Raw genomic sequence first — 14,792 nt, 5'->3', positions numbered from 1 at the left:
GTATCTAGGTTACCTGATGTCATTACACAAGTTGCCAAACCATGGCAGTGTAATGAAGTCTCCAACTCTAAAACATTGTCAGTGGGATTCAGAAATCTTTCCTGTATCATTAGTTACAAAATCTGAGGAGGGCAGGCTCTCTAAATAAGACTCTGGTGGCAGTAATCTTTCATGGGGCTTACGTTTTCACGGCATTCTGAGGTTTCTCCTTTTAACTAATTTTCAATTCTTTGAACATCCTGTTTGACTATTCCATTAGCATCACCCAACTCTGGCTTGTTGGGCAATTCTAAAATCTCTGTCTTATCATACCAGCACAGTGGAACTGTTATAATTTTGACAGCTTGCCCCCTGAGGATCAAGCCTGCTTTTACCTTTCAGGCTATTCCTTGTGAAAGTCAAGAATTTCTCACTCACATGCAGCCCCTTTTTGGCCTCATGAAGATATGACCACTGATGCAAAGCCTATAAGAAATGAGCTAGCTCATGATGGTTTGAAGGGAAGATGAGATTTGGCACTCGATATATTTTATAATAGGGTGAGGGCATGCAAATGTTTTTGTATATCCGATTGTGTATTCCTTTCACCCCCACCTTTGTATGTTGCTGTTTTAGACTGTGACCTCCCTGAGACAGGGACTGTCTGCCTGTGTGTTAGAACAGTGCCTAGCACAATGGGGCCCTGCTCTCAATATTAATGACCACCAGCTTTGAAACACTATTGCAGCTGCCTTTTGTTACCTGACAGCCCAAACTTCTAGTCTGGGATGCATGACAACAATGGCTCGTTTTCGTAGGGTGGTGCAGGCAACTAGCATTTCTTTTAGAAAAGCATTCAATTTTAGTACAAAAATAACTCTTACATGGATGATAGGATATCAAAAGGGCAAATTGAGCGTCAGACCTCCCTGCTTTGAGAGTGTCCCTTAAATTACACACAAGAGAACACAAAGAAGTCTATAGAGAAGACAGCTGGTATAATTTCATTTCTGTGGCATGATCCACATTCCTTCTCCATTATGGAATGTGCAGAAAGGAGTAGAAGTTCTCTTTCCCCGTACAACACCACTTGAAATGGAATTATCTCTGTGGGGGAAGGACTGCTGCCGACTTGTATACAGTAAATTGCAAAACAGAGCACAGAGCAGGAAGACGGTATGTTTTGATCAAGGATACAGCAGCAGACACTATGAAGAAAAACTCCCAAAAGAGACCTAAATGTCCTCACGGAGTAGGAAAGATCCTGTGATTAAGGTTGCATCTGAAGGACATTCAGATGCAGTTTGTGCTCTTTGTATCAGACGTTGGAGTCCAAAATCTGAAATGCAGATTCCCTGAATTGCAAGCAGTCAGGGATTTAGATGTCTAAGTCACTTAAATTGTGAGCGCAAGTAACAGCATGTGCAAAACTGTGGCCACAAAAATGGAAGCGTGGCTACGGCCAGGCTGAAAACTTGGTCCTAGAGATCCATTCCCAAGCATCTCAAAAGAATGTCCTCTTCCCCCATTGTCATGGAATGTGCAGAGTGCCCTTTAGCTGTGATCCTCCATCCCAGAGCAGGCTGCATTGTGGGGGTGCTGCATGCTTATAGTTTGTGAAGCACTGCGGAACCTTTTGAGATAAAAATGCAAAATGTTGGGGGGGGAGGTGTTTAACTCCTGACCACAGACACCTGCCACATTGCACCTAGCATCACAGTACCTTACATTTCTCTCTCCATAAATAGTTACAGATGGTGATGTCATTTTGTTTTGACATGTGTGAAAAAGCACTTACATGTTAAAAACCCTTGGAGGACATTTCTTAGATCAGCCCAAAGACCTTCAGTGGCAGAAATTTCCCTAAACACATTGATGACACTCCAGGGTCCAAACAGACTCCCCTGGAAGTTGGTGCAGTGTCTTGTCATTCACTTCAATGGGCACTGAACAGCACTGCTGTTTTTTCTTGGTCTAAACTCAGACACTGCAGTGGCATCACCTGGGTTACTTGGTGAAGAAGGAAGTTCATGAGCCTTAAACAGCAATTCATACTCTCTGTTCCTGGTCTCTTAGCTGCACATAGCTGGGGCTAATGGCTACCTGCATGCAGCTGAGATGCTTCTCGACCATGGAGCACAGCTAGACATCCAGGACTGGGATGGATGGGAACCTCTCCATGCTGCTGCCTTCTGGGGACAGGTAAAGATTTTTGTTGAAAGTCTATTTTGTGCGACTGGCTCACCTCAGAAGAAGGCTGGGGCAGCATTTCAAAGCAGAGGACAAGTGCTCTGGCCAGAGTGCACGCTCCCTTTGTCTGCAAAATCCAGGTGCTCTGTGGGTACAAGCAGAGCAAGTGTATGGTGTGGGCACAAGAAGTCCAAACAAGTGCCAATAAAGCCTTAATAATGCCAAGATTTGCTCCCCCTCCCCTCCACACACTTACACCATCCAATATTTTGAATAGGGCATGTATTGGAAAACTACTGTTTAGGATGGTTTTCGAATGCTATGAAATGTCTTTGGCACTGTTTCTTGTATCCCTCCACCTGTAAAGCCGGAGTCCTAGTTACCAGCTGCGCAGGGCTCAGAAAGCCCTAAAAAAGACCTAAAATAGCTTTTTAGACATCCACATGTTACGGCTTTAAAGTCTGATACCTCAGGCTCTCCCAAGGGTAGAAATGAGTGCAGGTCCCACTGATAAGCAGGGAATCTCACTGTGCCAGCGTTGGAGGGTTGGAGTGTGTTCTTTGCCTGTACATGTACATACAAGGAATTGATTTGTTCCTAGTATTTTCCCCTCCAACTCCCACATCTGATGGATCCCTATCTGCTAGTACCGTTCCTTAGGGTATGCGTGCCAGAGACCATTGCCGATGGACACACTGCCATCCTGGCAAGTAGACATGGAGTGGATTTACTCCCAATTGTGGGGTCCCCGCCCATGGGCTGGATGCATTGGGCGGGTGTGGGGGAAGTATCTAAGCTCAGAGTCTCCCTAAGACCCTGGTGATTCTAAGTGAGCAGCTTTCCCTGGGAGAGCTGGTGGGAAATCTCCCAGTGGTTGAGCTGGTAGGAACTGTGCTTAGTCTCTTGCGTGGAGAACACTCATACACCCACCAGCACAGCTGGAGATCCTGGTGTCAGTGGATCACGCACGCCACTGTTCCATAGCTTGCTTGGTCCCTTAGATCACATGCAGTTACTGATTGCCTAAACCAGGGCTGTGAATATTGCTTTATTTCCCTTGCTGCAGATGCAGATGGCAGAGTTGCTGGTGTCCCATGGGGCCAGCCTGAGTGCCAGGACGGCCTTTGATGAGATGCCAATAGGTGAGTTCAAATTCTCTCCTTTGTAAGGGTATTTCTAATCTTGGCTAAATCCCTGGGATTTCTCCAAACAGCACAAAGCAACCAGGGAGTCTCTGAGCCTGCTGGAGTTCAGGGCTGAAATTTTTAAAAGTGTGATTTTTTTTTCAAGTGACTTAAAAGCATACGTCCCATTGAAAGTCAATGGGACTTAAGAGTGTAAGTGCCTTTCAGTCACTTCAGTGCTTTTGAAAATGTTACCTTTGCTCCTGAAGCATCCGCCTCTCCTCCATACACCCCTGCCCACATAGCCTCCCCATCTCCAGCTCCCCCTCCACCTGTCCGCTGCAGAACTGTGAATGGTTTGCTGCTTTTCAGGTCTTCTGCATCTACTCTGTGCAGCCCAAAGAATGTGGTTTTTATTACCCTGGTTTGATGTGGCCAGATTCCAAGCCAGTTTGGTGTGGAGTGGGAAGGGGGGAGATAGGGAAGTCTGATACCTCGATTTCCAATCTCCATTTCTAAGAGTCCTATCCCCAGCTGCTGACCTCCTGTCATTGTGTGTCCACGGGAACAGGAATTGGTTAAATACAGAAATTCTCAAAAGGCTTCTTCCCTTCCCCATAGACCTCCATTTGATTCCAAGAGTCATCCTACATTTCTAGAATATCAAAATATAAAGCAATGGTCAAAACATCTCTTCCCCTTTGTGATGTGAGGTACGATGCACTGCACAGAAGAGAGGGATCGAGTCAGTCTCTCTGGCCAATGCAGAGCTAAAATCCACAGAATATTCTCCAGCGCTTTTTTCCAGTCCTGTTTTAGGTGCCCCAGACAATGCTGCTTCCACTAATTGCCTTAGGGATTGGCTTTCCTGTTCTGCTTAAATTTTCCTTCTCAATTCTATTCCATTATCTCTACCAAACTGTGAAGACCAAGAAGGCACAGCTTTGTGGGTGGCACAGGAGAGTCTAATTATGGTAGTTCTCATACGTGCTCCCTCTAGCCCCCATACCCCCTGTTCCATTCAGCTGAGTGTATTACATTAGTACAGCCCTGCTCATGGCTTGGTTTGGTTTGTGTGTGCCTTAGACTTGTGTGAAGAAGAGGAGTTCAAAGTGTTACTGTTGGAGCTGAAACATAAGCATGATGTGATCATGAAATCTCAGATGAGGCATAAGTCCTCCCTCAGCAGGAGAACCTCCAGCACGGGAAGCCGAGGGTGAGTGCGAAACTGATCTTCCCGCAGATCATGCCACACACTAGACTGGAGAGCACCCTTGCAGTCCCAAACCTGAAAGCAGACTACCCAGTATGCAGCGTAATCAGATACAAAGCTGTCTGCTCTAAAGTTCAGTGGACTCTCCAAAAGGCTGAAACTGGGCCAATTGTTCAGTGAGCTTTTTTTTGGAGATTGTGCTGCTTCTAGAAAAGTAGGCTCCATGATGCAGTGCATCAGACACTGCTGGAAAACGTAGCAGGTGATAGGGGAGTTTCCCACCTCCTAAATTCCTGGTATTTGTTCCATCATTGATTAATGCTTTGAAAAGATCTTTTCTTGCATGATAGCTCTAATGACTGGAGATGTGGGGAAAAGTGGAGGTATAGCAATAGGTAACATAAGGACAGAACCCTGATACTCTTCTGCAAATTGACTGAACACACAGTCTATCTAGAATATTCTTTTTCTGTATGAATTTAGAGTAGCAGTTCTCAAGCTATGGCCTGCAGAACTCCACTGGACCAGTCCACAGGTCCTCTCCTAGAACAAAACTAACGGATAAAGCTCCAGGGGAGGCTGGGTGGAAAGCTGTCCACTAGCAGAACTGTATGTGAGATCTCATCTTCTGAGCCCAAATCCTCTTTGAAAAATTCCTTTACCATTTCTATGCTTCCCTTTCCTCCCTGTAACGTGAGAGTTAGGGACCTTTTCTACCTTACATGGGTGCTCTGAGGCTTAATTCATGTTTGTAATGTGCTCCTAGACACTGATGGAAGATGCTGTAAAGTGCAAGGAGGATATGAAGGAGCTCCCTCACTGCCCCATCTTGCTAAAGTCTCTGCTCCCTGCTTCTCTCCTTCAGGAAGGTGGTGAGGAGGGCAAGTCTTTCGGACCGAACCAACCTTTACAGGAAGGAGTATGAAAAGGAGGCCATTGTCTGGCAGCAAATGGGAGCAACGGAAGAACAGAGAAACTCAGGCTATGCTGGAGAAATCATGGAGGCTCGATCTGACCAAGAGAACACAGATCCAGTAAGGAACCAAACTCATGTTTTACTTTCCTATCAAAATTCATAAAGAGGCTGAAACCAGAGATGTGAATGGGCATGTTGATTATCAGTACTTGGACACTATGGTGATGGGTGTTGTGTGAGAACCTAGATTATCTTAAAGACAATGTTAAGGGCACACATTTAAATATAAGGCCAGATTCTGGTTCCAGCTACACTGGTGTAAATCAGGAGTACTGCTCTAGAAGTGAAAGGAATGATGTGGGATTCACAACAAAATAAATGAGGCCAGAATCTGACCCAAAAAGACAGGCAATTACAAAAACTCATGTTCTCATATAATTGTGTGTATTTTTATGTGCATTTAATAGACATTATGTAGCTGCAATGTGGATGGGCCAATGTTTCTAGAAGAACTTGATCTTGCACTCTCTGGTTATCTTTATTTAATTCAGTTACCATCATGTTGAACTAACATAAGGTGGGGTTTTGGTTTTTTTTGCATTTAATTGCCTTGTTTTTTAAAAGGAAAGCCAACGTGGAACTGTCCTTCTATGTTAATATTTAACTGGTCCCAGTTAGGATTTGAAGTTCACACATTAATGAAATAATAGGGCTGGGGGATAGGTAATTTCACCCCTTTGCTGCTACTCTTTGGCTGCAGGAATGGATTAAAAGAGACCAGCCTGGACTCGAAAGCTGTGGAAGGGATGGCTTGTACACTGGGAGCTGCTTCTCTTTAATGTTTTCTCATTACAGAATTCAGAGCTGGAGAAGTCTATGCTCCTTCCTGAGTTAGCAACCAAAAGCACACAGAGTGACCCTCAGTCCTCCCTCCAGAATGGACTCAGGACACCGGCCAGTAGTTACCAGTACTCGGTTTCCAACGGGGACATCTGGAAAATGCACACAGCTCCAGACTGTAATACAAGTCAAGCGCTGCCCTACAGCAGCCCCGGTGTCCCCGACTCTCAGCAAATCTGGTGTGGCTACAAGGATCGCAGTCATCAAACACTTTCTGAACTGAAGCGGCAGCGGGCTGCAGCTAAGCTGCTTAACCACCCCTTCCTCAGCACCCACTTTGGCACCAGCGTGAGTGGGGTAGTTGAGAATGGGGGCGAGGCCAAGGAGCACCTGATTGATTCCAGGACTTCTCCCTACAGCTCCAATGGGACATCGGTTTATTACACAGCATCCAGTGGCGATCCCCCTCTCTTGAAATTCAAAGCTCCCATGGATGAAATGGAGGAGAAAGTGCACGGGTGCTGCAGGATTTCCTAGTGTCATCCATATCTCGCCTCAGAGAAGACTAAAAGTGGGTGACCAGGTTAGCTTTATTATTGTGGATGGGCTGTTTCCATCTCCACATGGGGAGAACTCAGTTTAGTTACATAGGACCTGATGGTGCCAGCCTCATTCATCTTGAATAGTACCTTACCCGGCCAGTAACCCCACTGCAATCAAATGAGTAAGGCTGGCAGAGTGAGGCCCATAGTGGAGAAATGAAGTACACGTCCTCACGTGCAGTAAAAAAAAGCTATCCCACTCTGCCTCACGGCAGTGTTATGAAAGGGACAGTGGGGGGCTCTCCACTCTAAATCATGAAGGGTCTTTGAAAGACAAAACCATCTGAATTAGAGTCCTCCCTTTCTGAGCCTCCTGCTGGGAGCCACCCAGCTTCTGGAATGCGACACACTGGGCCTGCCTCTCACTCGTGGATGTGATAGGTGTATCCCTCAAGAATGTGTGGTCAGACCCCTGCCTTTGTGCAAACAGCCCAGGAGTTGCAAGTGCAGACTTTGAAACTTCGGTGTATTTCGTTTGCTTACACAAAGGTGAAGCTGGGCACATCCCCAGTGCGTGTACTTCGGGAAGTTGTGTGATGCCTGCATTGTGGCAGCCGACTGTCAAAAGCTGCAAACCAGTTTGTGGGCTACTGTAATTGAAAGCAGGGGCTGTGCAGCGCCATTTGGGTTTGAAGCAGAACTCCTGATGGAAATCCAGTAGAATAAACTCCGGCAATAAAATGCTGACTGACAGGGTCAGTAATGGGATAAGAACAAATTACTTGTATTACTAAGACCCTTAGATTAGTGAAATCCATTCATTTTTAACAATCTCGCCTTCCCTGTTGGTGCTGCTTTTTACTCTCTATGCTTCACTCAGCTTAAAAACTAGAATGGTCTCTGTTGCTTTCTGTCTCTGCTGCACTAGCAGAGTGCTATTGTATTTGGGTTGCCAGAACCGCAGGGCTCTGTTTAAATTAGGAAGGAAGGGGAAAGAAATACCTGCTTCCAGTAAAAATGGCATGGAAATATTTCCAGCCTCACTAGGTTTTAACACTCTTGTGTGTGAACCTGTGTTCTTGGGGCTAAGCTGCTCGAGCATCTAAATGTGTCAATGCTAAATCGTTGCTTTTGGTTGTTGAGCATCACAGTAGGATGGAAATTTTTTTACATTTTTTCCCAGCATTCCAGTGTTTTTCCAGACCCTATGCTGGGGTCACCAGCAGCAGTACGGTAGCTGCCAGCAAAAGGCTCAGAAATAGCTATCTTGTATGAGAGAGAAAGTGGCTTCTTCACTGAGCAAAAGCCAGCATGCAGCAATGAAGTTTGGAGTGGTCTAGTGAAGTGCTGTTGGATAGGAAGCCGGCAGCATGTGTTAACTGTGTGCCAGGCTGCATTTGAGGAATCTGTGGCTTGGTGTAACAAGGGGTGTGCGATTGGCAGGCCACTTTCTGCAATTGCCCTTCAGGGAGCAAAACCCTCACCTGAATGGTAGGAGCAAGGAGACAGCACCTATCAGCAGAGCATCAGCTCTAGGGAATTGGACACGACAGTCCAGAATAAACAGGCAAAATCTTCACAAAATATTTTAAGTTGCATCTACAATATATTTGTCTGCACAAAGGGGCCATTGCACACAGTCTGCATCTGTGAATGTTTGTCTTATAGGTGCAGCGTAGGCCCCAAACTTGAAAAACGCAGGATTGTTTGGGTTCCTGTTGCCACCGTGAGCCATCACTGGGTAGAATCCTGCTTACAGCACTGTATCTGTGCTCCAGCTAAGCATCTGCCATAGACCATGGAACTTCCATGCATCTTCCTCTCTTTTCAGCTGCTATTTGAGAGCAATACTGTATTCCCTTCTGGTAAGGGACTTTAAATGTACTTTTCTCTTCTCTGACTCCTCCCCACCTATCCTTTCAACCGTGTATGGCTTGGAAAACAGGAGACACTGGCCTAAAGATGAGGCAGCATGTTAGTGAAGCCATCCCACAACTAGAAACATTGTTCCATCTCTACAAGGGAGATTAGCAGTGTGTTAGTGAGACATGTGTGGTGTTACAATGAACAGGGGCTTTTTGACAGTGGTGGGATCCAGAGTTGCACTATCCTTATATCAGGGAAAGGAAGCAAGAGGGAGCTCCACTAGGTACAAGCAGCATATCAAGTTGTCTGGAGGGCTTACACACTCCTTGCTTTGTTTACTTCAGAGTTGAATTTGATGTCGCACTTTTTTGCATGGAGCCTGTGTCTGCAGTGCCATATCCAGTGGCATAGGGATTTGGGCCCATCTCGCCCTCTGCTGGAGAAGGCAGGACATTGCACATTATAGTATCTGCACCCCCCAGGCAGGGGAGATGGGCATCTGTTACCACAAGGAAGGTGCCAGGGTGTATTGGCAGGTGTTGGAGCTTCCTCTCAGGCTGACGCTTTAGTCTTTTGGACTCTGACAGTCCACTTATCCTTCCTTCCCATTTTCTCCCTAAATGAAGAGAATTTTGGCATAGGGGATAGAAAGTCAGGTCAGATTTCAGAAGGTCTGTTACAGCGAAGGCATCTTTTCCTAATGTATTTAATAACATACCTAGTCACTCCTCCGCATTATCCCAGGGATCCTGCCTGACACTCCTGCCCCATTTTCAAGGGGCTGACCTGGTATTCCTGTTCCATTTCCTGATGCCCTGCCTGCCTTGGCATTCCACTGATGCATTGTTTGAACTTGTATGATAACCTTAGAGGGTGTTTGTTTGTTTTTTATTGGGCCATCAGGGAGCTTAGCTCCTATTCTCCCAACTTAAAGGAGTTGAGCAGATAATTGAAGAGTCCTGTGCAGCTAACTCGGTTGGAGGGTGTATGTAGGTCTGGTGGTGTCATATGGTTACCCAGAGTTCCAGGGAATGGAACACATCAAGTTTTCTGAGACAGTCTTAGCAACTTTAGCCTCGATATCATGGAATGAAGATGTTCCCCTTTTACTAGGGAATGTCCTTTTCCCATTACCCCCACAGGAATGAGAATTGCTGGAGCAGAATTATCCTGGTGCTGCTGCACATCAGTTGCAGCTGATGCTAAGCTTTGAACAGCTGTGACCTGTATTCCCAGTGATAGATGATATCAGGTCATGGCCTGTTCCTTCTCACTCACACCAGCCATAAATCAGAAGTGACTCCAATGAAGTCCGATTACACTGGTGAAAGTGAGAGGAGTATTGGGCTTTACATCTCATTCCAGCCAATAGAAAGCAGACACTTGAATGCGATGGAATTATATAGTTTGGGGCTTGCTTTCGTTGACAGTGGTTAGTTACTACACTAAAGCAGTGTGAATCCAGCGTAATGTAGACAAATAGCTCTGATGCATCAATATGACATCTCTGATTAACATAATCTCCAGGATTTCATTATTCCAGCTAACGTTGTGATGTCTAACTAAGCAACAATGGCTTTACTATTGGGGATGTGGAAGAGATGCTACATGCTCTAGGTTGCACAAATATTCCCTTAATTGGACTGCTGTAACATTGCAACCATAAAATTGGCCTTAGAGCTGCTTAATGTGGCTGTTATGGCTCTGGGGCTGTAAATATAACCTTGGTGATAACTTGTAATTTATCTCCAATTTATCTCAGAATGGAGAAGAGCCAGAAACTAGTGAATGCTCCAGGAGCTGCACTAGGGCAGTGATGAGCTTTACCTACCATTGGTGCATGTAGGGATTTGGGAATGGGATAGTCAGTCTAGGGTCCTTTCCATGGCTACTTAAGGATGTGAATCAATTTGACAGCTTGGGATAAGTTTTCAAACAAGGGCATAAGTGACTTGTTGGCTGGAATGCCCAGAGGGCCATGGGACACCAGCAGGGATACATGGGCAGGGCGTAGACAACTTCAACATGTGTGTGAAGTGATGATAGTAAGCACCGAATGGATATCTCAGAGCACAAAATGGGGACTTAATCCACCGGCAGGTATTTATTTGGTAGATGCAAATGCAGGTTTTCACGGGTAGGATAGGTGCACAGGCACTTCTGTAGATATATTGCAAGTGCCCTCCTTTAAGAATATAGTCCTTATTCATTTTTAAAAAGCACTATAGCTACAATCCTGTAATATCTAGCACTTGGGGGCCATTCCGGTAGGATGCTTTGATTATTTTGTGGCGTACAATAGCTGACACTCAGCTACTTTGTTGGAGATTTTAGTGCCACTAAAAAGTTGAGAATAGAAACCATCTCAGGATTTGCATGTCTAGCACTTAGGTTAGTAGAAATTTTTTCTTCTCTTTTAGCGTTCTGTTCTTGGCCCAACCATTCAAACTCTGTTCCCCCTAAAGCCTACACAGCTGTCTAGCCTGCCTCTTTGGTACAATCCTCTCCTTCATGCATGTTCCCTGTAGGCAAGGGCAGCCTGGCTCTGTTAAAATCTGAGTATCAGTGGGGAAGCCGGTCAGACTCTAGCTTTCTTAGACATGAGCCCAGGGTGTAAATTTCAGATCCACCTTTCCCCAAGCTTTTGAGGAGGTTGATCCAGCTATCATCCAGTTATTAGTTACCACACCCTGAGAGTTGTGTATGGGCACAACCTTACTGCATGCAAGCCTTCATGATATACTGGGGCCCTAGGGTTGCTAGCAAGCTAATGAAGAGTTGGAGGGAGCTCCAACTGCCATGCTAAAGGACCTTCTTCAGATGCATAATAGTGCCTAGGAGCAGTCTCTGCCAGCTCTTGATCCAGCCAAGCAATATGCATAGCAATAGGCTATTAATTGTTAGAGATGGGCTTGAACTATAAAGTTAGGTTCTCATTTCAGACCTAGATCCAAACTTTCCCCTTCAAGATGTTGAAATTTCTTGTCCCATTTGAGCTCTTAGAGCAAGGCCTCAGTATGGAGCTGGATCTGAATTTCTTCCACAGTTTTGAGCCTAGTGTTCTAGCTTGGGCTCTGATGAGATGTTACACAGGGCAGAGCCTCCCCTGTGTTAGGGAAGGAAGGGGATGATGGTCACAGGGAGAGTTCCGGTAAATAGCAATAATGAGACAGGGCAATACCCAATGGGTATGATGAATTCTGTTAATGCAAAGTGGCTTTTCGCTGATAAGTTTGTAGGTAGATGTGAGCATTTATAATCCCCTAAATTGCATTGAGCCTCATTCTTAGCACACTTCACCTTGATGTTGGGCATCTGTTCTCGCAGCCTTCTGTGTTGAAACACTATCGGTCATATACTGAAATAGGAATAGTCCACTGGGGGAAGCCCTAGAACTATTCTTTAAAAGATCTCAGTGGCTTAATTGGGGTCAGCCTGCCTCGAGGTGTTCTCCCTGTCTATGGGTATATCTATGTATTACCAAGCTAGCTAAAAATAGCTAAGTGCACGTGGCTACTAGAATGCGGCTACTCTGTACAGCTGGCTTCAACTGTTTTGACAAAATGGCTTTTCAAAGGAAAATCTTCTTTTTTTCAAATGTTCACTTCCTATGAAATTTTTCAATTTGAATTGCAGAGTTTTGTTTTGCTTCTTTTGTTCTCCCATCTCTCTTCTCTGCTTTTCGAGTGAGAGGAGAGGGAATCTTCCCTCCCACCCAAAATTGTATTTGAATTGAAATAAAACAGATTTTCAGCAGTCCTGTGATACCTGGAATAAAAGCATAATGAGTTCTAGTTGTGTTAGTTTGGGGCTATGGTTGAAGTTATACTCAGGCCTGGCATACACCTGAGTTTCAGCTCTGGCTCCTGTCCACTGGCCATGACTTGATTCCAACATCAAGTCTGGTGCCAGCATTAAAATCTTTATTCTTTCTCTAGCTTTGATGTCCTGGTGCAAGCATTATGAGCACTACATGTTCTTCCTAAAGTATTATCTTACTAGTAACTGGCTGATTTATAAATGAAAACTTGTGTAAGGTGAAAACTCCAGGTTAGCTTTGTTCTTCTCGGGTCATAAGGGTACACAATGAGATGCAAGTCCTTGTGTATTTTAACAGATGGTGTTGGCACATCACATTCTGTCCACAAAAAATGTTTCATTGTTGTACAGTAAGTGCCCAAACACAATGGCAGTATTACGAGCTGTAGTCCATTACTACACGACACTGTAATTTTTCTAAGGCTGTAAAGTGGGGTTTGGAGTTACTGAGCAGTTTCCAGGCCTGATCCTGCTGTCTTCATGCAGGTAAAGCTGCCAGTGTATAGTTGCCTACACAGGAAGAGTATGCTTGGATTCTTTACGGGTGCATCTGCTACTGCAAACTTACAGCTTGTAATTCTCCGCTGTTGCAGTTCTATTGGTGGTAGCAATGGTGGAAGGTCTAGAAAGAAGAGTCAGGCATTTAAGTTATCTGGTGTTCAGTCCCATGCCTGAGCCCAGTCTATACTCCAGCCTCCACCTGAGCCAGTGGAGAACAGGTTTTCAAAAGCCAGTGTGGATACACCCTTAGTTGAGCCTTATCTGACTTCTCAGCATCTAGACTGCAATTTTGTCGTTTTTTCCAGGAGAAGGAAGCAGTAAACCAACTTCAGTGGCATTTGTAGGCCTGGTACAGCTAGGTTCGGCTGCTGCATATCCAGGACATATCAAAAGGATGCCCAGCCGTCTGCAATAATTCATGACTCCATTGAGCTGTAGTAAATGATGTACAAATAAAACTAGACAAAATGTATTTTATGTGAAAAAATAATGTAAGAGAACTGTATATTGTATTAGCAGCTTTGTGTATAAAAATGGCATTTTGGCAATCAGAGTAATATATTTAAAACTTTTTAAAAAAGGATATTTGATATTGTATGGAATTAACTTCATATTGCTACTGTAAGTATGAAAAGATGGTTTCTTAACATGTTGAAGCAATGCATTAAATATCAAACTGTACGTAAATCTCATGCCAACAGGATATGTATGACAGTATTAGCATCTGACTTCTCAGTGTCTTTAATAGAATGATTGAATTTTTTAATTTAAAAAAATATATTAAATTTCTTTTGATAATATCAGGAACTGCAGATGGGGTCTTTATTTACTGGCTTAATATGTTTGAAATCTATGGCATCTGATTTTTAATATAACAATGTACCACCACTGCGTGGACTGTACCTAAATGTGTTTCCTCCTCTGATGCAGCCATGGGCTTTGCCAACATAATGTGTCTGGAAGAGCTGGCAGGTGGATAAAATGCAGTGATCTTAAATCAACCGATGATCAACAGAAGTGTGAGGTCTTAGGATGATGGGAATTGACTAGTGTTCAAGCCCATGGCCTGGTGTCCTTAATTACCAGATTTAACATTGCATGGAGCTTTGAGCTCATGGTGGACTCCTCATTAATCCTGTACATGCAGGTTGCCACAGTAGCAAGGACTTCTTTCATACGTCCTCAAATACCCAGGAACCATCACCCTTTTCTTCCACAATTGAGGATTCAGCAGTTATGTTTGACTCAGTGCTTAATTTGTGCCAGGGCTGAGCCCCAGCACCTCTGGGTTTGGCAGGTCAGAGCCCAGGCACCTCTGAGCTTGCCACATCAGTTATAAAAGTAAAATATTCCTTAAGCCCCAGAACATAATTGCTTGAGCACCGGCACCTCTTTCATAACAAATTAAGCACTGCTGCAGCTCTCTCTACTGGGGCCTGAGGGTAACCATCACAGGTATAACAGGAGCAGTAAAAATCACAAACCCCTCCCCATCCCCCATAACAAACAGGCCAATGTGCAACTGTCATGCTGGTCCTTCATCAATTCCACTGTCTGTTTGCTTCAGGAGAGGGGCTATTATCTCTCTGCAAGTTTGGGAACAGACCCTTGCAGAGAGAAGAGGAAGAAAAGGAATTAAGCCTCTTAAGGCTTGTCTTAATAGGAAAGTTTTACTAGTTATACCAGTAGAACATTCTGTATGGACACTTTTTTCAGCTTGGCTTATATTGGAAGAAGAGCATGCACACAGTTACACCGGTATAACTTTCCTGTATAGATAAGCCCTGGAGTGAGGGAAGATG

At 44.7% G+C, this 14,792-nt stretch overlaps 1 protein-coding gene across 1 annotated transcript in view; it reads left to right on the top strand.

Annotated features, from left to right (window-relative positions):
• Positions 1-7,646, top strand: part of PPP1R16B (protein phosphatase 1 regulatory subunit 16B) — a 96,907-nt gene extending 89,261 nt beyond the window's left edge. Inside the window, exons 7-11 of the mRNA XM_084646349.1 lie at positions 2,056-2,181; positions 3,236-3,311; positions 4,380-4,509; positions 5,372-5,540; positions 6,278-7,646. Coding sequence (XP_084502475.1) covers positions 2,056-2,181; positions 3,236-3,311; positions 4,380-4,509; positions 5,372-5,540; positions 6,278-6,799 — 1,023 coding nt within the window. The 3' untranslated portion in view covers positions 6,800-7,646. The remainder of the gene's footprint in view (positions 1-2,055; positions 2,182-3,235; positions 3,312-4,379; positions 4,510-5,371; positions 5,541-6,277) is intronic.
• Positions 7,647-14,792: the final 7,146 nt, after the last annotated feature.

This window comes from Lepidochelys olivacea, assembly GCF_965140295.1.
Source record: "Lepidochelys olivacea isolate rLepOli2 genome assembly, chromosome: 13".
Taxonomy (NCBI): domain Eukaryota; kingdom Metazoa; phylum Chordata; order Testudines; family Cheloniidae; genus Lepidochelys; species Lepidochelys olivacea.
The sequence above is the reverse complement of the archived record's forward strand: the minus strand, read 5'-3'. Positions and strand labels throughout refer to the sequence as shown.